This window comes from Crinia signifera, chromosome 3 (genome assembly GCF_055691185.1).
Source record: "Crinia signifera chromosome 3, ASM5569118v1, whole genome shotgun sequence".
Lineage (NCBI taxonomy): Eukaryota > Metazoa > Chordata > Amphibia > Anura > Myobatrachidae > Crinia > Crinia signifera.
In genome coordinates this window covers 9,074,084-9,098,040 of record NC_139219.1, presented here as the reverse complement: position 1 = coordinate 9,098,040, position 23,957 = coordinate 9,074,084, and the positions used below count along the sequence as shown (strand labels likewise).

Genomic DNA, 23,957 nt, shown 5'->3' with positions numbered 1-23,957 from the left:
ATACTGACAGGGTGAGTGGCGACAGCGAGCAGGAAGTTCGGCTCGCTGTCATCGCTCGCCCACAGCATTGAATACCTGCCATTGAATGGAAACATCGGTCACTCTTCCTCATTAAATAGATCATTTTTATTTTAAAACAATCGCACCGCTAACAAAGGACTCTGGATTGAGAAGGGGCCCAAATAATGTAAGATAGGTGGGGACCTACCTGGACATCTCATGCTCTCCGCTCCCATAGAGATATAGCTTATCCAGCTCCGGCCGGAGGAAGTTGTCCAGCAGGAAGTAAGCAAACTCAATCTCCTCTGCTGAAGGAACATGCCACTTGATGTTCAGGTTCCACAGATCCCCAGCTTTACCCCAGTCCTAGACAGTTACAATCAGTTAATATAGTTGGGGCTGCGGAACAAATCTCTGGGTTACAAAAGACACAAAGGGGATTATTCCATTATCGGCAGGATGTTGCTTCTCAATTAGGGGACAGAGAATGGCACGCAGTCATTTCTGTAGCATCACTGGGGTTTATTTACCAAGACGGGAGTTTTATTAAAGAGGAGCTGTTGCTATGAGCAACCAATAAAATTCAATTATCTTCTAGAAGGTGCTAAATAGATTCGAATTGGTTGCAATGGGCAATATCCCATTTTCAATAGAACTTATGTCTTCGTTAAACTTTAGAAAAAGTCATGTGCTGAGCTGAGGAGAGAGACTGTTGCAGCGGCAGCCCGTCCTCTCTATCCCTCTCGCCCCGACCCCAACTGGTGGCCGCGCCCCCTCCATTTTACTGGGGCCCGGCTGACCTGTCAGCGCCCCTGACTCAGACCAACTATCTTAAAAGCATTTACATTTTATCTAAACAAACCCCAACACATGGTTTCTGTTATTATTACGCACGAGAAAGACTTGCCTTGATTGGGAAACACTCAGATAGAGGCTTATTAAATCCACCCGGGACACTGCAGTATTCGGTGGGGTAGAGGAGAGTGCTGGAACGCAGCAGGTGGTGCAGCAGGTTGCAGGACAAAGTATAACCCTGTTTACAAGTGAAGTGTAAGGTCCGTCGGAGAATCCGTACTAGCTGGTCTTTGTAAGGGAGCAGTTTCTCCCCGTCCACTCTGGTTATCTGGAGAGATGAACAAAGTGACATTACAACAATGGAAACAAAGTGTGACCGGGGTTTATGTTAACGTGGTCAGACGATCCCTTATTAAACCCCATCTATAAAATAATGAATTTCAGTTATTGTTTCTCCTGTTCTAGCTTTATAGTCCTCGGAATCTCTCAAGAAACTTTTTGTGCCATGAAAAAGTTCTAATACTCAAGGGCCCTGTGACTCCTAAAACTTTGGAAGCCACTGAACTACAGAGGGTCCCGGATAAATGAACCGGCTCAATGTTGCAAATACTCCAATATAATGGGTTCCACAGCAGAACCCTGGCAGAGCTTCACCTCTTAGCCTACGGTCAGATCTTTTCCTTTGGAAACTGAACGGTATGCGGCCGTTCGGGTGACAGTGTCTAGGCCAACACATGAAAAAGGTAACGATCTACACCCAACTAAACTTTTCCTTTCTCATACCCCCAGAAAAACCATCGAGCATCGTAATAAAATACACATTTCCTAATCATGGTGATTAATTCAGACAGCGAGCCGTGGCCAGATTTGGAACGAAGGTGGGGGACACACAACATTCTGTGGTTTAACCCTTTGAGTGCCAACATCTATGTGAAAGAGCTAAAAAAAAAACTATTAACAAAAACTATTCCATAAAGGTAAAGGTTACAGGTCCACCTGTTTTGACAATTTCACCTGGCATTCAAAGGGTTAAGATCAGTTTTACATTAGTCTGACCTGATCATTTAATTATTGGTGTGCAGACTTGTTTCTTTGGCATAAACCAACAGAAATCTAGGACTGACCTATACATCAAACCCGCGTTTAGGAACCTATGAACTACAGCAGAACAGATGACATAAAGGCATATAATTAACAATATTTACGTCTGTTAGAACACAGCACTGGGAGAGCAGCAATCGGCTACTGAGGACATGGGGATAAGAAGTAAATATTCCACTGGTCTATTCTGGCTTGTGTAAAGAGATGAGCGACTGATCGTTTGAGTTGCCCCCAAATAAGTATTTACTGAACTCTCCGGACTATGCACAAGACCCGACATTTGCCCACACTACCAAGCAGAGATGACAGAAGATACAAGGACTGAAAAGTGAATTCAGAACATTGCGACGAGTGATTAATGTTTCCTCTCTCCTATTGTTATTGCATACTATAATTGAAGTGCTGCGTCCCTCCCAGTATCCGCACTGTGTCACCAAATCGGAATATTCTAAAATCTTTATTAAAATCCACTTGTTGGGAGGGGAGGGGCTTGGACGGGCTAGGAGAAGGCAGCATCCTCCTGAAGCTCCTGCAACATATCCTGAAAACTATCCAATTCTGCGTGAACAGGTAGCCACGAGATCTGAGCAGACTTGGGAATACCTTTCTAACACCAGGTGCCCGAGTCAGTGCACTGACATTATCCCGGTCGGTAACGCTGACGCTACTGTGCACCGCGGCCTGCTGCCTCTCCGGCCCCCGAACTCCTGCGGCATCCGAGGTCAGTTACCCTGCACGGCAATCAGCGCCCTGTTCCTGAGCGGCCTGGCGGTCTGGGGGGACTCGTGCTGGTGACCTCCCTGGATCGCATTCGTGGAGTAAGCGGCAAGCAGTCTCTTGGGACTTATAGCCGCGGTCCACACAGGGAGAGCCGGCGCCATCTTGCCTGGCACGCGGGATCGCCGAGCTGTGGCGCATTTTAAGAAAACTTCAAATTCTACTACTAACAGCCATCATTTTCCACTCTCTACTGCTTTACAGAGAAAATACTTGGTAGCCCTTGGAGTATTATTTCTGGCTCATTTACGGGACTAGATAAATATGGAATCCCCCTTGGCAAAGATTCTACGTGAGATATATGAATCCACTGAAAGACTATGCAGAAAACTGGATGAGGACCAGGGAGTTGCTTTACCCTGCTCATGCCTCTCAGAGGATCGTGACATGGATGCCACGGGAGATGTTCCTATGTCTACAGATCCTTTGTTATATCCTGCTTCGATCATGATTAATGCAGCTGTATGTGATGTTTGGGTAGGCGACCCACCCTCCTCTTGTACCTCTGGAAAATGTGACACAATAGAGGTGATGGTTATTTCTATCTCTAAAGATCCTGTGACTTTTCCTGATTTGGCTCAGAGCATCACAATGGATGTACATTCCAACTTTGATCCCCACAAGATTGTGGTTGATTGGCATGCTAACCCTGTGGATGTCAATGATGGCACAAATTATCTTTGGTCTCCTGCTCTATTGCTGGTGCTTATGTCCTACCTCTGGACCTGGTACTATATGTGCCCCAGATTTCACTGCAGTTGTGTATATGAGACTAACTTTATCTACAGAGATCTTACCCTGCTCCACAATGAGACTGAAAAATGGCCAGATGGGTGATCCGCCTACATCGCAGCGGTGTCTCCGCTTCTATATAACTTACTGATACTATTTAGAATATATGCTTACGTTAATATTTTGTGCCGTACTACATTGACCTTTCTGTGACATTCCAAGGGGTTGTATTACCCAATATGTTTTTTTTTGTTTTTTTCTCTTTCTTTTTTTTCATATTTTGCAATATGCTGAGTGGAACCTTCTTATATGTATACACAGAAGTGCTAATCCTAGCCTAGTTTCACATCCTGATTGAGTTTTGTCCCCGCTGAATATCCGTTTTATATCCTTTATATGGGGAGGGGTGGGAAGGGGGGAATATTAGATAGTTAGCGTAGGTGTTTGGGGGGGGGTAGTTGTATTAAGGGATCCAGGTATGCCTAGGTTGGGGTTAGGTTATACAGGGTGGGGGGTTATGGGAGGTTTACTTTGGGTTTTGGGGGAGGGTTACTTTGCTAATTTAGGGTAGTTAGTTTAGTAAGGATATAATAGTTATTTTATTTTGTGTTTGTGTGGACTGGCAGTCAGCCTGGCAATGCTTTCCTTTGTTTGGTTTACCCCCTTGACATGCTACAATATACTTGCCTAGCTATGTTCGGATTACATACACTTGAATAATGACAATTCCAGATATTTTTCCATATGCTCCAACACTTAGGCTGCTGTACCTGAAAGGCGCCTTCGGGTACTTGTAATAATTTTATCCTTGTTGTGGAGTATTGGGATACACCTTTTTTTTTTTTTTTTTTTTTGCCTAGTATGTTGTCCATATATATTGCTCACCAGTGGGTTTATATGCTAATGCCGGAATACTATGTTTCACTATCCTTTATATGCATGTAACTATATTTGTCATGTCTGATTGCTGTATGTTCACTTAAAAATCTTAATAAAAAAATACTCTATTTAAAAAAAAAAAATCCACTTGTTGGAAAACTGCAACTGGATTGGACAATTATATATTTTATGCAGAACAGTCCAAGATTTAAATAAGGGTTCCACACCAACTGCCACCGCAAACATTGCCAGTTGGGACTCACTAGCAGTTGGTGCCGCTCCCCTATTTGAACTCTGGTCTATGCTGCAGCACCACCTCTAGAGCCACCACTGCACTGTACTAACCCAAGTCCTACCGCTCGCTCCAGGCATCCTACTTTTTGTACACATGCACACACTGCATTTATGTAGCTGCAGGAATATGAGGACACCCTTATGAAGTGTAATGATCCACAGGTGGCTGTGGCTGGTGTAATACGGTCTGTGATCTCTGAGGTTACTGCCAGATCGGAGGTACATAAAGGTGCGACCGCTGACTGACTGACACTCCCCACGTCCAGCTATTTCATACAGCTCTAAGAACAGGCGCTAGGAAATTACCTCAGAAAGTAGCTGTAGGTTCCAGAGTAGTTCTTTATCTAATTCTTCCTCATGGAGGACATCGTCATCTAGGTAGAATACAGAGACATAGCATTGGTCAGTGATGGACTCAAACATATACTGTTCAGGTCTTATTCCCAACAGATTTCCATACATCCAGCACAGTATGTAACGCAGACAGTTACCCTCAGAAATATATATTTATTTAATTACTTGTTTTTTTATTTCTACCAACAAGAAACCTATATATGATCTACTGTGGTCCCCTAAATACGGTTTGGCAATGTAATCTTTTTTCTGTATGGCACAAAGGACACTTGGTGGTACTATATAGATAATGATGGAATATAGGGATGAAGCGAATATTAGGATAATGGCCAATCAGAACGATCCGGGAGGAAAGTTAAACCAACCATGATGTTAAAGGGATGATCTCACTTTTTTTTTTTAATAAGAAAATGATTAAAGCAATAAGAAATATTCTAGAGAAGGATGAATGTGGTATTTTCTGTAATGGCAGCGTCATGTTTTACCCAAGGCACACAGTGTAAATCTGGCATGGCCAAACTATGACCCTCCGGCTGTTGTGAAACTACAAGTCCCATCATGCCTTGCCAAAGTTTTGCCATTTTGCCATTAGGTAATGGTAAAACTACAACCGCTGGAAGGCCACAGTTTGGCCACGCCTGGTGTTAACGTTACAGAGGTAGGAGAACAAAGCAGACAGAACGGACACTTACTACTAGTGAGATGAGTGATCACACTGCAGCAGTGAGGAAGGAAGAGCTTCAGAGATTCCACCGGGCGACACTGCAAACAGCGATCATAAAACACAATTACACACACAGCACAATACAGTGTGAAGCTTCTAACTACCGCTAATGTCCAATAGGCTTCTGTACAGCAGTTCTAGAAAATATGGAACACTGTAAGGTCTGTCTCATCTCCAACATGCATGCCCAGTGGGAGCTGGGGCACACACAGCACCTGTCCAATGGTCCCCAAGGGCAGGGAGAATGAGCAAACCTAACGCCAGAGTGTACGACCACCCGGGGCGAAGGGAACATAGTAAGTAAGGGCATAATGTGTGTAGGAGGGTGAGAGGGCGCAGTAGATGGAAACCGGTTTGGGGCACTGCCTTTCATAACGTCAGCGCCGTCATCTCACAGCTGATGTCGGGGCAGTGTGACTGATAGGAGGTGCAGTGTAATGACCAGGAGGGGAAGCGGCGGGCAGTGGGAAATTATAACAGAATAGAGAACAGTTACCTTGCTTATTGAACCACCCTTGTAGAAACAAAGAACCGATGGGACACAGTTAGTGGCTTAGTGAATGTAACTAACATCTCGCAGGCTATCCTCAGTATGTGGTATCATGCCGTGAGAAGGTGGAACGTGTGCGGGCGACATCTGTATACGGCAACATTTCGCCACTAGTCTACGTTCTATTCCTCACAAATATAAAACATCAGTACCTTGACCGCGGCCCGGCAGAGATCCGCAACCATTCTACCAGACACCCTCGTCTCAAATATGTTGGACACGGCAAAGTTAAAAACTTTCTCCAGGGCGACCTGCGAAACGACAGATAACAAGGCATTACATTCAGTGGACAAAGTCATAGAATCATACATATGGATACTGCGATACTGTGGGTGTTATCCAGGTAGCAGGATGTGTATTCGGAATTAATGCCCAAGTTCTTCATGGTGCGGCCGTTACACAGGGAGGAGGAACACGGGACACAGCGGTAAGCCTGCGATACATTGTTACGGATGGGAAATCTGTAAGTACTATTTCGCAGAGCCTTATACAGGTGGAGTCTCCCGTATCCGGAGATCTTATTCGAAATATTCCAAAAACTGTGGTTTTTGAACAGGATCTTTTCCAGCGGTCCCAGGAGTGCATTGCGCGGGTGTGCTGGTGACGTCAAGCTCCTCCGACCAGCGACCATTAGGGGACTGAAAACGGGAGCGCGCACCTGGCGATTTATCACCGTGCACACTCCAATCGCTGGCAGTATGGTCGCTTCGGGCAGTGAGCTCTCACGAGCAGGGCCCTATTCCCTCATATTCTTTTTCGGACCTCACTTATACCATCTCCATTGACTAGAACACCCCCTAACTTTGGGTTTAGTCGCTTTGCTGCTGCAATTTGAGTACTATGAATGCAGAAAGTTTAGGAACACCCCTGCGAAGTGTTGTACTGTAAGTCCCCTTTTTCTGTTGCTTTGCTCATATTGGTAATGTTCTTCATAAGGCGCTGCAGAACCCTTGTGGCAACATATAAAATATATCTAATAGTAATTCTATAACAATCTACTTCAATGCAAAAGGTTATCACATACTACCAGCCAATATGGAACCATGGTTTTCAGTCTAGGGCACAGGTTCTCAAACTCAGTCCTCAGGACCCCACACAGTGCATGTTTTGCAGGTCTCCTCTAAGAATTCAGTAAAATAATTAGTTCTACCTATGGATATTTTAAAATGTGTCCGTGGGTAATGAGTGCATCTGCTGGGTGACCTGTAAACCGCGAACTGTGTGGGGTCATGAGGACAGAGTTTGAGAACCAATGATCTAGGCTTATTGCATTCAGATGCTTCCTTTTCAGTATTGGCTTGTACAGATATAGCCGCGCTCATCGATGCTGTGTAACACTGCGCCATCTAATGCTTTTCTAGGAGGTACAAGTGCAACTTGAACGCACGAACGTGTGCGCGTTTCACCACGCATTTCGCACTTGCAACATGGCGGGGCTTTGATGAGTGGGGCTACATCTGTATTTACACAGAACAAGAAAGTCGTCATCCCTGCTGCACACTGAAAGTGTTACTGGATCTAGGGATGGCAATCAACTTCTTCCCCCTGATAGCAATGGTTTTAGCAGTCATAGCAGTGGTCCAGTAGTGGAAGTTCCCCACCTCTCCTTCCTGTCATAGGCCCACGCACGGACCGTAAGTCTACAGCAAACCATTGGCGATTCCCATCCTATGTTGTAAAACAATCGACCAATGGTCATCCTTAATCTGATATACTCAAAGCAGGAATGTGATAAACGGGTTAGTAGAACAGTAGGTCACACCTTAAATATCTCTTTGGAACATTGAGTGAGGATTGTACTGAAAGTGGAGGACAAGCCCAGTTCCACCAGACTCTCCAAGTGGGTCATCTTCTCTGTCTCGGTCTCTTCTCGGGTTTGTTCCAGAGTACTGCTTTCGATGAGCGCAAAACACCTGACGATACAGAAAAGGTCAGGATAATACAAATGTTCATGCATGTTACACACGCGCAGTATTACAGTGTATATGAAAGTTTTTTGTTCCGCACATAATCCTCTCACCTGTCCATGAACTGGAGAACAAAGTCTTCAAACTCTGCGCTGGCCGAGCACAGCTCCCGCTCCACCTGACAAGACAAAGGCAGCCGGCAGGTTACACCGTAACTCCACAGCGGAGATCAGTATACAACCTGCTTACTGGCTATTTATCACAGCATGGTGAGAGATAGAGTGGAGAGCGGTAAACCTGACAAACTACAAACCAATCAGCTCGAAACTCATATTTTAAGCACAGCCTGTAAAATGATAGGTGGAGGTTGAAGGGTTGGTACTTTCATGCAGGTGAATGCCACCCAGCCGAACGCACCCCCCCCCCCCCCCCCCCCCAAGTACCCGTGGCTACCACGCGAGCAGATAACACTTAAGGTGCCCATACACTAGTAAGATTTATATTCCGATCTGTCTGGTTGGAACAAAAACATGGTTATGGATGAGTGACAGTTTGTCAGTTTTCCAGCATTTCCAAGCAAATAGTCAACTGTCATTTGCTGTCATCCATAACCAGGTTTTTGTTCCAACCACACAGATCTGCAGATAAATCTGCGTGTGTATGGCCACCTTTACACATCCGCTTGTCTGCGTCCGCACAGAGGAGAATCATTTGGCTATACTTAATTTTCGTTAGAAGCTTCCCGACGAATTTGGGGAGGGCACGGATGTCATCCGTTCGCCCCATGCAGACAGGGGCACACCTGCCTTTCAGGTGTCCACCCTTGGTTTCTACGGGCATGCCCATGAGTTTTTCTGGGGCACGTCCATGAAACAGAGGAGGGCCCGTCAGAAGGCCCCCTGCCTGTCACTCAGGCAGTGAGTGCCTCTGTGAATGAAAAACTTGCCAAAAGGTACTCGTTGCGGGGGGTAAGGAGCGAGCATATGGAATGGCCCCTTAATCTGACGCAACTTTATCTCTCTCCAAGCTTTGATAAATCTTCCCCACTGTGTTCTGTGTAAATACGTTTGGACCAGTGTCATCTAAGCGATCTTTCATTGTTATGCAATTGTCAATGACCGCCACTCCCCCTCACATCGGTGACCGCCAACATTAGGAGAGTGATCTAGTGTCTGTATCCCCCCGACTGACAAGGGTGCTATCTGTGTAGAGTTTGTGTTTTCCACGTTTCTATGGGTTTCCTCTGGATGCTTGTTTCATCACACAATCCAATAACGTACTGGTAGGCGACCAGGAGAACCCTAATGTGCAGTGGTGCGGTAGGGAAATTAAGGCTATGTGCTAGTGGGAGGTGGATAATTCAATGCTAAACAAACACAAAAAACAGAGTTTCAAATAAAATACAAACGGAAATGTAAATCTAGTATCTAGTAGATGACATCCCCACACACGGGGGCACTTACTTCCGAAAGATCATTTCTCTCTTGAAGTACTGATGAGCAATCTACTAAAGGCACCAAAGTGGAAAATGTTGCAATAAATTGGAATGTGATCTGTTTAGGAGAGAAATATTAAACGTCACTTTACAGCTCTAGAAGAGACTCAAATCGAACAATCTAGAACGAGGTGCTGAAGTTCATGCGCAGGGAAGGAAGCAAACTACATCAAACACTAATGCTCGTTTTCATTCAGCGGTCGTTTGACTGAGCGAAAGAACTTAAACACTTAGCAAATTAAAGCATCGTTTTCATGATCCCCAACAGTTCCGAGCGAGCAGCGATAACGAGGAGCCCCAAGTACGCACCATGCATTTACTAAAGTCATTTGGATCCACGCCCGGCAGCGCTCTCATCAGAAGAGGTAGCATGTGTGTCGGGCCTTCCGGGAACCACCGGCCACCAGCGACCAGGCTGCGCGCCACCCCAATCACACAGCTCAGCGTTGCCGTAAGCTGGTGAGGCTCCGTTAGTGTCTCCAAAGCTGGATACGTTCTAGACATTGTGGATGCAAGCACACGTGTTTTAACGTCAGATTCAGAATCTTACCGTGCTGTGTAATAGTTTATAAAAGACAATAAATGTTACACATTGCTAAACGTATTACCGTGTACCATGTTTTTGAACTTTTTAAATAATTCCAGGAACCCTAAAACTATTGTGAGCAAACCGACACTTCATGAAGTAGATTGTTCACCAAATTACCTTTCAAGCACGGGAGGAATGACCAGCTCCGGACGCATGAGTGCCAGGTTCTGCAGAGCCTGCGCTGCTTCCAGGCTGCCGGTCTTACTGAACATTGCCAGGAGGACCGGCTGCATTACACTCTGCACAAAGTCCGTCACATCTTGGTCGCTCAGCTTGTGGCTGTCAGGCACGGGGGTCAGCCAAGAAGGCTTCTTATATCGCTCTCGGTGCAGTCTCCGTACAACGGAACACGGCAGTCTCTGCAGCAGCTTCATAAGCTTGGACTAACGGAGGAGATAAAAGACCAATTAGAAATCTCACCATCTCGGGGACTGGTGTTAAAAATCAAAGGGGGAGGGGGAGGGGAGAGAGAATCTGTATCTGAAGATTTTGTGGTGTAATATTTACACCAGGTTTTATACAAATTGTGAGGATGATTTACACTTCGCTTTAGTTATTTAAGTGCGTCTAAGAACATTTAGTCAAAACTGACATTAAGGCCCTTATTCTGGTCCGTTCGCACGGGGCCCATATTTTTGCTTTGCGCACATTTTGTGTACATGCGCTGGGTGCGCGCAGCCACGGCAAACAAACTCCCATCCTTGGGAACGGAGGACGGCGGTGCGGCAATTAGCATATGGGAACACCCAGCTTTTATGGGTGTGTTCATGCTAATGGCCCAACGAATACCAGAATACCCTCCTTGGGCAACCAGCACCAAAAAAGAAAAATAAGTTATCCATTCAGAAAAGAAAATTTTAAAAAAATTAACCTTTTGAGCGCCAAGTGAATTTGTCAAAATAGGTGTGAAAATTGCCAAACATTTTTATTCATCATAATGACCGGTAACCTTACATAGGAATTTTTTTTTTTTTTTTTACACAACGTTTTTTTTTTTCATTTATATAATGTTATTATACAACGTGAGCGACGTTGGCATTTTAAGTGGATATTTTGCACATCACTCACAATGTTTATCTACACAGGTGTGGGCATGACACTAACCGAGCTTTAGTCACACACTAAAAAAAAAGTCAATTACTCAAAAAAAAAAACATAGAATTTACCACTAGAGGCCACTCAAAGGAACCTTATTCAGATCTGATCGCAGTACAAATTTTTTCTCAAAATGGGCAAAACCATGTGCACTGCAGGTGGGGCAGATGTAACATGTCTAGAGAGTTAGATTTGTGGAGAGTTATTTTGTTTCTGTGAAGGGTAAATACTGGCTGCATTATTTTTACACTGCACATTAGATTTCAGTTTCAACACACCCCGCCCAAATCTAACTCTCTGCACATGTTACATCTGCCCCACCTGCAGTGCATATGGTTTTGCCCATTTTGAGAACATATATTTGTTCTGGGATCAGATCTGAATAAGGACCTATATTAATCCTTTGTATGCTAAAAGATGTCAAAAAAAAAGTGAATGCAATTTTTGCAGGGACACTGATCTGTTTCAAACTTGATGGATATGGAGAGCGGGAGCTGTGAAAACACATTGGATTTAGGAGCAGATAGGGACTGGGGGTACGGTGGAGAGTTTGCGGGATAAAAACTGTTACAGCTCAAAGTAAAAGAAGAAACGGTCACAGTTAAAAGTGAAAGTACATTGCAGAAGCCGTCATTTTCACAGGCTTTTAACTAGTAACTAATAAAACACAATGCATGCGAGCGGAATAGGTTTCCTGAAGGGTCATACCCCTTTTACACCGCCGAAAAATCCGGGTCAGCGGCGGGTCAGACCCGGATCCGCGGCGGTGTAAATGGGGGGTATCCGTTTCCATTTACACGGGTCCTCTACCCAGGTCCTGACCTGGGTAGAACACGGATAGGACCCGTGTAAATGTCGGTGTAAATGGTCCCGCTGCGGGTGCAGGCACCCGCAGCGGGTCCACAGCGTGCAGCGCTGGGGAAGATGTTCCCAGCTGCTGCAGGAGGAGGGGGGTCCCTGCGGCTGCTGAGGAGAGGGGGGTACCTGTCAGCCTGCTGTGCTGGGGGTACGGGGGTGCTAGGGGTGCTGGGGGTACCTGTCCTGCCTGCGGTCGGATCTCAGCGGAGAAGATGATGTGCGCCGCTGCTGTATCACCCCCCTCCCCCCCATCCGGCAGCCGGTCCCTGCGGCGTATGGAGTGTCAGTATCGGCGGTCCCTCCAGCGCATAGGAACTAGTACTAGTTCCCATGCGCCAGAGGGACCCCCGCCACTGACACTCCATACGCCGCACGCCGCAGGGACCGTCTGCCGGGGAGGGGGGGGGGGGGGGGGGGGGGGGGTACAGCAACGGCGCACATCATCTTCTCCGCTGAGATCCGACCGCAGACAGGACAGGTACCTTCAGCACCCCTTGCACCCCCCAGCACCCCCAGGTACACCAAGCACAGCAGGCAGGACAGGTACCCTCCGGCACCCCCAGCACCTTAAAAAAAAAAAAAAAAAAAAACACTTAACCTGGGTCAGCCCTGATAGATATATATATATATATATATATATATATATATATATATATATATATATATATATATATATATATATATATATATATATATATATATATATATATATATATATATATATATATATATTATATTTCTATATATTATATATTTCTATATATATATATATATATATATATATATATTTCTATATATATATATTTTTCTATAAATATATATATAAAATATTATTTAAGGCAGGGCTGACCCAGGTTCAGTGTAAATGGTGCAGACCCAGGTCCGACCCAGGTCAAAGTGCTGTGTAAATGGGGTATAAAGCAGGGTCAGACCCTGGATACTCCAGCATTCAAAGACCAGGGTCCGACCAGGGTTTTTGGTGTAAAAGGGGTATCAGACACTGAGGACAGGACTAATTAATAACTTCCTGGGAATGACTTCAGGTCATTAGATCCACCATGCTTACACATTATGTTCCCTGCAGCTGATGTTGTCACATTATCTATATTTAGCAAGTGACAGTCAGCCAGCTCCTAACCAAAATATGTTTCCTAGATAAACATCGTGTCACAACTTCTGCAAGTGATGCAGGTTGGGCGGCTCGGCGCCAATTTCTGGAAGCCAAGAAACCGTGCTACGAAAATCAGATACTTGCATTACATTAAAGTCGCATACACACCAGGCAACATTGTGAATAATATCGCTAAGAAAGGGGCGTCTGGGCGATATTGTTCACAATATTGTCTAGTGGGTACACTCAGCATCTTCAACCATGTGACAGCTCCCGATGGTTTATATTTACTGAACAAGCAAGTCAATTTGGCAATACAGGACCATGGGTCCCGGTGACGTCATTGAATGATATCAGTGGACGACATTGTTTAGTTTTGCCACACACGGATCAGATACAATGGGAACGTCATCCATACCAACTCGTAATGTGAGAGTGACATTTGTATTACTATATTGGACCAGAAGAGATCCTTATAGAATCAGCGTCCTTATAACTGAACCTGAAGTTTGTATTTCTGTTGTGAGTTTAAAATGAAGAACATTAGTAGCAACTATATTCATTTCTCAGTCAATGGTGATACATCTAGCGGATTCTCCTCTAGCAGGACAACACTCAGACTCCAGTGGACCCAGATAAAAATGGACACCACTCCTGGGTATCTGGTATAAAAGAGGCACAGACAGCAAATGGATAGTAAGCCGTGGACAACGAGCTCCATGACTGGGACAGCGGATCACGGTTGACAGCGAGAGTCAGAAAAACCCAAATGATTGGTCAAGAATACAAAAAAAAAAAGCAAGAAAATTTCCTAGTAAAGCAGATGAAGGACTTCAGAGAAGAAGACTTGAGTCCCAATGCATGCTGGGACATGTCCTTACAAACCCTGACCACGGTCACTTTTGCTGCCCGGTGCTCTTACAGAGATCCACAGTCACCCCCTGTATGTGTTCTAAGTATTTAGCCTTGCAATAGTACAGCCTATGCAGGGAGGGATCCTCAGGAATACAGATGATACCGCATGGTCATATTGCTCTACAGACAAGTTATACATTACAGTGATACGCGGAGCAGGGTACTCACCAGCCACCTCCCGTTGTTAGACGGGTGGTAAAAAGAGGCAATGCTATTGAACAACCCTGTTAGATGTTGCTGTACGGTCTTCACTGGACCTCCCTGCACAACACAAAACACAATTCTTATGGATCGTCACAGACAAAACCCAGCATACACAGACACAGTACGAACTCATTAGGATTCTAATGTAAGTGATTAAATTCACTGGCACAAATCGGAACAGTGATTTAAGGATTATAAAGAACACCAGCTATGCCGAGTGGATGGATCAAAAATAGAATGAGCTATTTAAGGCTCAATCCAATGGTCCCGTGACTGTACACAAAGCCTTCTCTGGTGTTCTATAGGTCACTATTATAAATTCTGTTACACATGTATTCATTGGTAGTGGATGTCAACGCATCACTGTCAGATGTACGGGGGGTTGGGGTGGCGCAGCTGCTTGCAACCAGTAATGGGGTCGGCCCACCCCTGACCGCTGAGACCTGCGTGGCCACCAGCGCCAACTGTGGCCCTGCTTCACTCTAGAAAATCTCTGTGCTTCTATGCACATTTATTTCTCTTTGTGCATATGCAATAAAACCCCATAAACTATTATCAGTTGTAGAAGAACAATTTATTAAGATAATGAAAATGTGTCCAATTGGACTTGTAGACAAAATACGGTAGAAATAAAATTACATCAAATAATATTGTTAAAAAGACACCGGACCAGGAACCTTCCCAGCCTCAATTACTTGGAGCCTAGCAGGGGGCAGGCGGAGGCACTCTGCATTTTTTCACCTGCGGCTCCACCACCAGGTAAGGGAAAATCCCTGGAACTTTTTATCCTGCGGTCCCTGCAACTTTCCTTTTCGTCACAAATTTCTTTGGGTGTGAGGGACACACAGCAGGATACCAGGGCAGCTTAACCGGGATGCAGTTGATTTGCCGGCAGTCGGGATCCCGGCGGTCGGAATCCCGACACTGGAATCCCGACCGCCGAAATCCCGAAACTTTCTCCCTCCATGGGTGTCCACGACACCCATAGAGGGAGAATAAAATAGCGTGCCGAGCGTAGCGAGGCACCGGGCCCGCTGCGTGGCGAGCGCAGCGAGCCCGCAAGGGGGGGCGATCCATGTCCCCCCCTTGTCGGGATTTCGGCGGTCGGGATTCCGACCGCCGGGATCCCGACCGCCGGGAAATCGTATCGGATCCGCTTAACCAAGTGGCGCACTCAAGGGAGGGTGACACAGACTATGTATTACCAGCTTTAACCAGGCCCATTAATAAGAGAACTTTTTATTACATGGAAGTATAATAGGGAAGCGACTGGATCTAGTTGCCAATCCAATGTAACGTCCAGGTCCTGTGTTCTACCTGTTATTTATTCCCTGCAGCTGTGAAGGTTTAATGGAAATAGATGAAGGTTTATCCTGTTTATTTGACTATATATATTAAGTATTGTTGTTAAACCTGTGAAGGCAAATTCTAAGGACGGCAGGAGCACAATAACTACGGCAGTCATGTTAGAAATAGAATGTGACGGCAGATAAGAACCACTCGGCCCATCTAGTCTGCCCCTTTTTTAAACATGTTACCTCAAACCATATTTGATCCTTATTTCTTTGTAAGGATATCAATATGCTTAGCCCAAGCATGTTTAAATTGTACTACTGTATTTGCCTCTATCACCTCTGATGGTAGGCTATTCCACTACTCTTTCTGTGAGGTAATTCTTCCTCAGATTTCCCCTGAATTTTCCTCCCTCTAGTGTCAGTGCATGTCCTCGTGTTCTGCTGCTCCTCTTCCTGTGAAGAATGTCTCCCACCTGTACCTTCCTCCCTCTAGTGTCAGTGCATGTCCTCGTGTTCTGCTGCTCCTCTTCCTGTGAAGAATGTCTCCCACCTGTACCTTCCTCCCCCTAGTGTCAGTGCATGTCCTCGTGTTCTGCTGCTCCTCTTCCTGTGAAGAATGTCTCCCACCTGTACCTTCCTCCCCCTAGTGTCAGTGCATGTCCTCGTGTTCTGCTGCTCCTCTTCCTGTGAAGAATGTCTCCCACCTGTACCTTCCTCCTTCTAGTGTCAGTGCGTGTCCTCGTGTTCTGCTGCTCCTCTTCCTGTGAAGAATGCCTCCCACCTGTACCTTCCTCCCTCTAGTGTCAGTGCATGTCCTTGTGTTCTGCTGCTCCTCTTCCTGTGAAGAATGCCTCCCAGCTGTACCTTCCTCCCCCTAGTGTCAGTGCATGTCCTCGTGTTCTGCTGCTCCTCTTCCTGTGAAGAATGTCTCCCACCTGCACCTTCCTCCCCCTAGTGTCAGTGCATGTCCTCGTGTTCTGCTGCTCCTCTTCCTGTGAAGAATGTCTCCCACCTGCACCTTCCTCCCCCTAGTGTCAGTGCATGTCCTCGTGTTCTGCTGCTCCTCTTCCTGTGAAGAATGTCTCCCACCTGCACCTTCCTCCCCCTAGTGTCAGTGCATGTCCTCGTGTTCTGCTGCTCCTCTTCCTGTGAAGAATGTCTCCCACCTGCACCTTCCTCCCCCTAGCGTCAGTGCATGTCCTCGTGTTCTGCTGCTCCTCTTCCTGTGAAGAATGTCTCCCACCGGTACCTTCCTCCCCCTAGTGTCAGTGCATGTCCTCGTGTTCTGCTGCTCCTCTTCCTGTGAAGAATGTCTCCCACCTGTACCTTCCTCCCTCTAGTGTCAGTGCATGTCCTCGTGTTCTGCTGCTCCTCTTCCTGTGAAGAATGTCTCCCACCTGTACCTTCCTCCCTCTAGTGTCAGTGCATGTCCTCGTGTTCTGCTGCTCCTCTTCCTGTGAAGAATGTCTCCCACCTGTACCTTCCTCCCCTAGTGTCAGTGCATGTCCTCGTGTTCTGTTGCTCCTCTTCCTGTGAAGAATGTCTCCCACCTGTACCTTCCTCCCCTAGTGTCAGTGCATGTCCTCGTGTTCTGTTGCTCCTCTTCCTGTGAAGAATGTCTCCCACCTGTACCTTCCTCCCCTAGTGTCAGTGCATGTCCTCGTGTTCTGCTGCTCCTCTTCCTGTGAAGAATGTCTCCCACCTGTACCTTCCTCCCTCTAGTGTCAGTGCATGTCCTCGTGTTCTGCTGCTCCTCTTCCTGTGACTAATGTCTCCCACCTGTACCTTCCTCCCTCTAGTGTCAGTGCATGTCCTCGTGTTCTGCTGCTCCTCTTCCTGTGACGAATGTCTCCCACCTGTACCTTCCTCCCTCTAGTGTCAGTGCATGTCCTCGTGTTCTGCTGCTCCTCTTCCTGTGAAGAATGTCTCCCACCTGTACCTTCCTCCCCCTAGTGTCACTGCATGTCCTCGTGTTCTGCTGCTCCTCTTCCTGTGAAGAATGTCTTCCACCTGTACCTTCCTCCCTCTAGTGTCAGTGCACGTCCTCGTGTTCTGCTGCTCCTCTTCCTGTGAAGAATGTCTCCCACCTGTACCTTCCTCCCTCTAGTGTCAGTGCACGTCCTCGTGTTCTGCTGCTCCTCTTCCTGTGACTAATGTCTCCCACCTGCACCTTCCTCCCTCTAGTGTCAGTGCACGTCCTCGTGTTCTGCTGCTCCTCTTCCTGTGACTAATGTCTCCCACCTGTACCTTCCTCCCTCTAGTGTCAGTGCACGTCCTCGTGTTCTGTTGCTCCTCTTCCTGTGACTAATGTCTCCCACCTGTACCTTCCTCCCCCTAGTGTCAGTGCATGTCCTCGTGTTCTGCTGCTCCTCTTCCTGTGACTAATGTCTCCCACCTGCACCTACCTCCCTCTAGTGTCAGTGCATGTCCTCGTGTTCTGCTGCTCCTCTTCCTGTGACTAATGTCTCCCACCTGCACCTACCTCCCTCTAGTGTCAGTGCATGTCCTCGTGTTCTGCTGCTCCTCTTCCTGTGACTAATGTCTCCCACCTGTACCTTCCTCCCTCTAGTGTCAGTGCATGTCCTCGTGTTCTGCTGCTCCTCTTCCTGTGACTAATGTCTCCCACCTGTACCTTCCTCCCCCCCCAGTATCAGTGCATGTCCTCGTGTTCTGCTGCTCCTCTTCCTGTGACTAATGTCTCCCACCTGTACCTTCCTCCCTCTAGTGTCAGTGCATGTCCTCGTGTTCTGCTGCTCCTCTTCCTGTGAAGAATGTCTCCCACCTGTACCTTCCTCCCTCTAGTGTCAGTGCGTGTCCTCGTGTTCTGTTGCTCCTCTTCCTGTGAAGAATGTCTCCCACCTGTACCTTGTTAAAACCCTTGATATATGTGAAAGTTTCTATCATGTCCCCCCTTTTCCTTCTCTGCTCCAAAGTATACATATTAAGATCTTTTAGTCTTTCCAGGTAAGTTTTGTGATGTAGGCCATGCACCATTTTAGTTGCCCTTCTTTGTACAGTCTCTAATGTATTTATATCCTTCTGGAGATATGGCCTCCAGAACTGAACACAATACTCTAGGTGAGGTCGTACCAATGACCTATACAGTGGCATTATTACTTCTTTCTTTCTACTGCTGATACCTCTCCCTATGCAACCAAGCATCTGACTTGCCTTCTTCATTGCTCTGTTACATTGCCTACCTGCCTTTAAGTCCCCTGAAATAGTGACACCTAGATCCCTCTCTTCCTCAGTAGTTCCTATTATAGTGCCATCTATACTATATTTAGCCTTTGGATTTTTGAGACCCGAGTTCATGATTTTGCATTTGTGGGCATTAAACTGTAGTTGCCATTCTCTTGACCATTCCTCTAATCTACCTACATGTTGCATAACTATTAATAGCAAAACATTGAAAGATCAATATAAAAACAGCTTTCAATGAATCCTAACAATTCCTATTACGGCCTACCATCATTGCAGTTATCCATATCACCGCATGCCCTATATCATAGGCATTAGTCAGCTGTCTTGGGACAATCACTTGGCCGCTTCCCACAGGGAGATTTAAACTACGCAGAATCCTGGTGAAAACCTGTCATGAAAAACAAAAGTTACTTATAATATAAATCAGTCACGGAATAAGACGTTCTGAGCACTAATAACTTAGGGGAGTCTGGAGCAAGGTGATCTAGGTAATAAACCAGGTTAGAACCATGATAAATTAAGAGAACACTAGATTACCTTTGGTACATATGGATCCCAATCAATGTAGCCAATGTTATCATTCGCCAATCGTGCAAAGAGGTTAACTAGATGCTATCATGAGGAAGCAGAAAAAAAAAAACCGTGAACCGTTGAACACACACAAATATACATGTACAGTACAGTAATAGAAGAAAGGTAAATATCCAGATGATGATTTGGTTATATAAAAGGTTTTACTTGCAATGGTGTAGACAAGAGATTCAAATTCTCTATTTAGCAATTTTCCAGCACTTATCTATTTAATGAAGGTCATTCGTTAACATTGCTCCATAGACGAACTATACGTTACTATCAGAGAAGATCAGAACTCTACATTTGCTCCCAATGCCTGAAGTAGGCACTGTCAGGCTAGAGGTCGGATGTGGATGCATTACAGAAAGCAGCAATGTTGGGTTACCGAGACTCATTGATTCATTTTACTTCATGCAACAAAAAGTTGTATTTCTAAAAAGAAATTAAGGGGGCGATTTATTTAGCCATGGTACTACTAAACTTTTAGCTACAGGTGAAGAGTGCCCGGAGCGATTTTCGGTACTTGTGTACTAGCACAGCGCCCATCGCATCGCAGACCATAAGGCATACGATGGTATGCGATGCGATGTTACTCGATGGCAGATGATGTTATACAATTTTAAATTGTATACCATCGCATTGTATGGCATTGTATGCCATTGTATCACATATACAATGGTATGCGATTTAAAATTGTATAAGCACCCTAATGGGTTTTTAAATGTTAAAAGTGGCCCCTATAAGATAATTAACCGTTATGGCTGCTTAGTATGTTAAAAGCACCCCCAACGGCACCCCCACTATCAACGCCAACCCGAAGCGTGGCGAGCCCGCGAGGGGCGGCGGTACGCGTCCTCCGACTTTTTCATACCCCCACTATCCACGTCGGCGTGGAGTTGATTTTATATAGTGTGACGAGCGCAGCGAGCCACCGAGCCCGAAGTGTGGCGAGCCCCGCCAGGGGACGCGGAATACATGTAAAGTAATACGCGTCCTCTCGCCACACTATATAAAATCAAATCCACGCCGACGTGGATAGTGGGGGTATGAAAAGGTCGGAGGACGCGTACCGCTATGCTCGCCATGCTTCGGGTTGGCGTTCATAGTGGGGGTGGCGTAAGGGTGCATTTAACATTGTAAGCCCCCATTAGGGTGCTTATACAATCAAAAATCGTATAGGGGGCTTATACAATTTATAATCGCATCGGTGTGCATTGGGTGTATGGCATGCGATGCGATTATGTGCCGTACGACTTAATATCGTGGGCGCCGTGATAATACACAAGTACCCGATTTTCTTATATCTCATGGGTAGGGCTAGTTCCCAGGTTAAGTTCCCTGTTTAATTAGAAGCCCTGTGGATAATTCTCAGCAAGGCAGATCCTGGGTACTAGCGCTATGTAATAACTGTTCGTAGGAGAAGGCAGCACAGATTTATGTTCAAACCCTTCTGAGATGCAAACAGAAATCCATGCACCACCAGGCAGCAATTTCATTCTCCCCTAAGACAGATTCCCAACACCGAGGAGTCAGCAGTCCAGGCCCTTACCAACAACCATCGTCCTCTACATAACTACCCAACAGAACATTAATTACAGAGTTGATCCTACGCGAGTGATGCTTTGTAACTGTAACATCATATAGGATATAAGCCTTCACAAAAACGCTAAACTAACTCAGACCTACTCCTAAAAACTAAGTGGATGAAAAATACATCAGATTACTGATCGTTTCCATACTATTGATGAATATTTACAGTCGATGGTACATACCCCTTCCCACTGAGGAAGATTCTGAACTGAAAGCCACAGACCCATAAATTCATCGAACCAAAGCCTGAAAAACAAATATAAAAAAAAAAAGAGGACCTAAATAAGGGATTACTAAAAGAAACATTTCAGATGTGTCACTAGAGCTATAGGTATTCAATACAGTCGGAATTCAATGTTCCAGATGTCGGAAAGTCCATGGATCAGCAAAAACGCCTTCCGATGGTCGGAAAATGGCCGTGAGTTCAACAATCTGCGTCTGTTTCCGACAAAACAAATCCGACTTAAAAAAAAAATCAGACCTGGCATCCTTCGGTGCCATGGTTAACGGCAGCACTGAATAGGTGAGTGTTGATATTTCCCGTCTGGAAATATTGGCACATATTGAATAACCACATTAGTGTTTTGTATTTGGAGGGGTAAAGATGCTTATTTGTCTGGGCACATCATCACCATCATCTTAATACACTGGGGACTATTAGCACATAGCCGCCATATTTCTTTCAAATAATAAAAGGGAGGTTCTGTACTTTTGGATATGACCTATCCGTTCCTGTTCCCTGGAGTTGGTTTGTGTAGAGAAGGCTGCAGGTTATATGAGGTGTGGGGGGGTTGAGCGGAATCACACCACCTATTGCCAAAGTTAATTTATACCGTTCCATAGACCTTCCATTAGCTACTCACCTAAAGCCTTTACAGTGAAGTTCTGGAGGCAAGGAGGTAGGCAAAAATAATTCAAAATAACTAATAGCCTTTTGCATGGTTACATCAAAAGGACACAATAAAGGACGCCATTCTTCTAGCATTTCTGCCGTTGCGTCATCTGGGAAATAACTGGAAAGAATAGAAGCCAGTTAATTCATTTCCGCGGTACTGAAGAAAGAATGACATTTCTAACACAGATATACATACGTTTCCAATATAGGATGCTAACAATAAGCTACGCAACAGTTAAATAGAGTTTTTACTAAATCACCACCAACTAGGAAAACATTTCCCAGACATGGCTTCTCCTCTTCGTAGAAGATCGGAAAAAATGGCTGCCAGGTGCAATCTAGGGGGCGTGTGAGCAGGAGAGCCAAACACAGCACTCACTCAGGATATTGTGACATGTGATTGGTTATCATCCGCTGCCCTCAAGCAACCCTTCAACGATGTTAACTAGAGGACATCAAACACAGCCACACCTCTCTTGTAATTGGGTCATGCCTACTTGTAATTGTAGGTTGTGCGGCTCATTAAACCTCAATAAAAATGAGGTGCTGAAAGGCGATCTCTATAATCATGCCTACTAGCACCATTGCAGCAACAATGAGAAGTGTTACCATCACTTTTAAATTCTAAACTTTTAAATTTGAGATGTGCAGGTTTGGATTTACCCAGATCTCAAAAACAGGATCTAAGTGGCTATCGCGTTCACATGTTTTGGCTCCAAAACACGTGACAGCCGAAAAAAAAGCCAAAAGCATCCTAAATAATTCCAAACCTGCACATCTTTACTTTAAATCAATCGTAGATACACAGAGAATCAGATGTACTAAGCTTGGTGAAGTGATAAAGTGGAAGATAATGCACCAGCCAGTCAGCTCCTAACTGTCATGTTATAGGCTGGGTTAGAGTTTTTTTTTTTAAATTTAATAGCCGATTGGCTGCTGCATTACCAACTTCCAATTTATCATTTCACCAGGCTTAATACATCTGCCCCCGACACCAGAAAGCTATCCGGTAATATTAAGTAAGTCATTTCAGAGTGAACGCCCATCATAAACACAATATAAACTGCGAATAACGAAATGCCATGTACGTGCTGATTCATTTAATATTTAGTAAAGCTGCTAAACAAATTACACATGGACTCAAAGGGACATGGGTGCTCCGAAAAGAGGGACAAAATACATCTGCGTAAATACTGCAACCCTTTCATCAAAACTCAGACACCCACTTACATTGGCGTAAAACTCGTCTTGTGTACCATTGTGCACCATAAATACTAGCTTCAGCCTATGGCTGACCGCTTCCCCACCTGAGCACTGCCTCTTGATGCAGCTGCTGATTGGGCAGTGGCCAGATGGGGCTGGTCACTACCAGGAACGACGCCCACTGAATTACGCACTTCCTGCATTCAGATTTCTTCTGCACCTCTGTGCAGTAACAATCGTTCTGCATGTACAGCGCGTAACACGTACGCATTCTGCGCGAACAACATTGCCATTGTGCGCAGTACGTATGCTTCAGAATCCGGTCCACAGGGGCAGATTTATTACCTTGGTGAAGTGACTGGTACTTTATTCACAACCAAATCAGCTACTAATTCAAGTTACAGACCGGGCTTGCAAAGTGACAGTTAGGGGCTGACCGTCCGGTGATAAAGTACCAGCCAGCTCACAGAGCTTAAGAAACCTGCCCCACACTACTACTACATTACTAAAGCAGACAACGGGATAAGAAGTAGTTACAGCCACAGAGTATAAATAAATATATATGAAATATCAAATAACACCCTATCTTCTCAGCATTTTCAGCTGTAAAATATAGTATACATGTAGTTAAATAAACGGAATAGACTTACGGTCTGCAGGCTTTCACTAGTGTTTTCAAGACACCTTCTACCGAGCTGCAAAAAAATACAAATAAATTGGATTTTAAAAGCAATATAATATCAAGGACTGACTATGACTAGAACATATACTCTACATCACTTAAATTAGCTTTGATGATAATTCACTGGTTCTCCAA

The 23,957-nt window shown here is 45.3% G+C and overlaps 1 protein-coding gene across 2 annotated transcripts in view; it reads right to left on the bottom strand.

Moving 5' to 3' along the window:
• PSME4 (proteasome activator subunit 4) overlaps nt 1–23,957 on the bottom strand; it is a 96,909-nt gene that overhangs the window by 35,774 nt on the left and 37,178 nt on the right. For both annotated transcript variants that reach the window (XM_083175231.1, XM_083175232.1), the window contains 16 exons: nt 23,791–23,835; nt 21,906–22,055; nt 21,225–21,288; nt 19,417–19,491; nt 19,145–19,267; nt 14,345–14,437; nt 10,315–10,580; nt 9,918–10,104; nt 9,577–9,666; nt 8,227–8,291; nt 7,969–8,119; nt 6,359–6,457; nt 5,625–5,694; nt 4,885–4,952; nt 908–1,123; nt 209–366 (listed from right to left, as the gene is read on the bottom strand). In XM_083175231.1, coding sequence (XP_083031357.1) covers nt 209–366; nt 908–1,123; nt 4,885–4,952; nt 5,625–5,694; nt 6,359–6,457; nt 7,969–8,119; nt 8,227–8,291; nt 9,577–9,666; nt 9,918–10,104; nt 10,315–10,580; nt 14,345–14,437; nt 19,145–19,267; nt 19,417–19,491; nt 21,225–21,288; nt 21,906–22,055; nt 23,791–23,835 — 1,920 coding nt within the window. The remainder of the gene's footprint in view (nt 1–208; nt 367–907; nt 1,124–4,884; nt 4,953–5,624; nt 5,695–6,358; nt 6,458–7,968; nt 8,120–8,226; nt 8,292–9,576; nt 9,667–9,917; nt 10,105–10,314; nt 10,581–14,344; nt 14,438–19,144; nt 19,268–19,416; nt 19,492–21,224; nt 21,289–21,905; nt 22,056–23,790; nt 23,836–23,957) is intronic.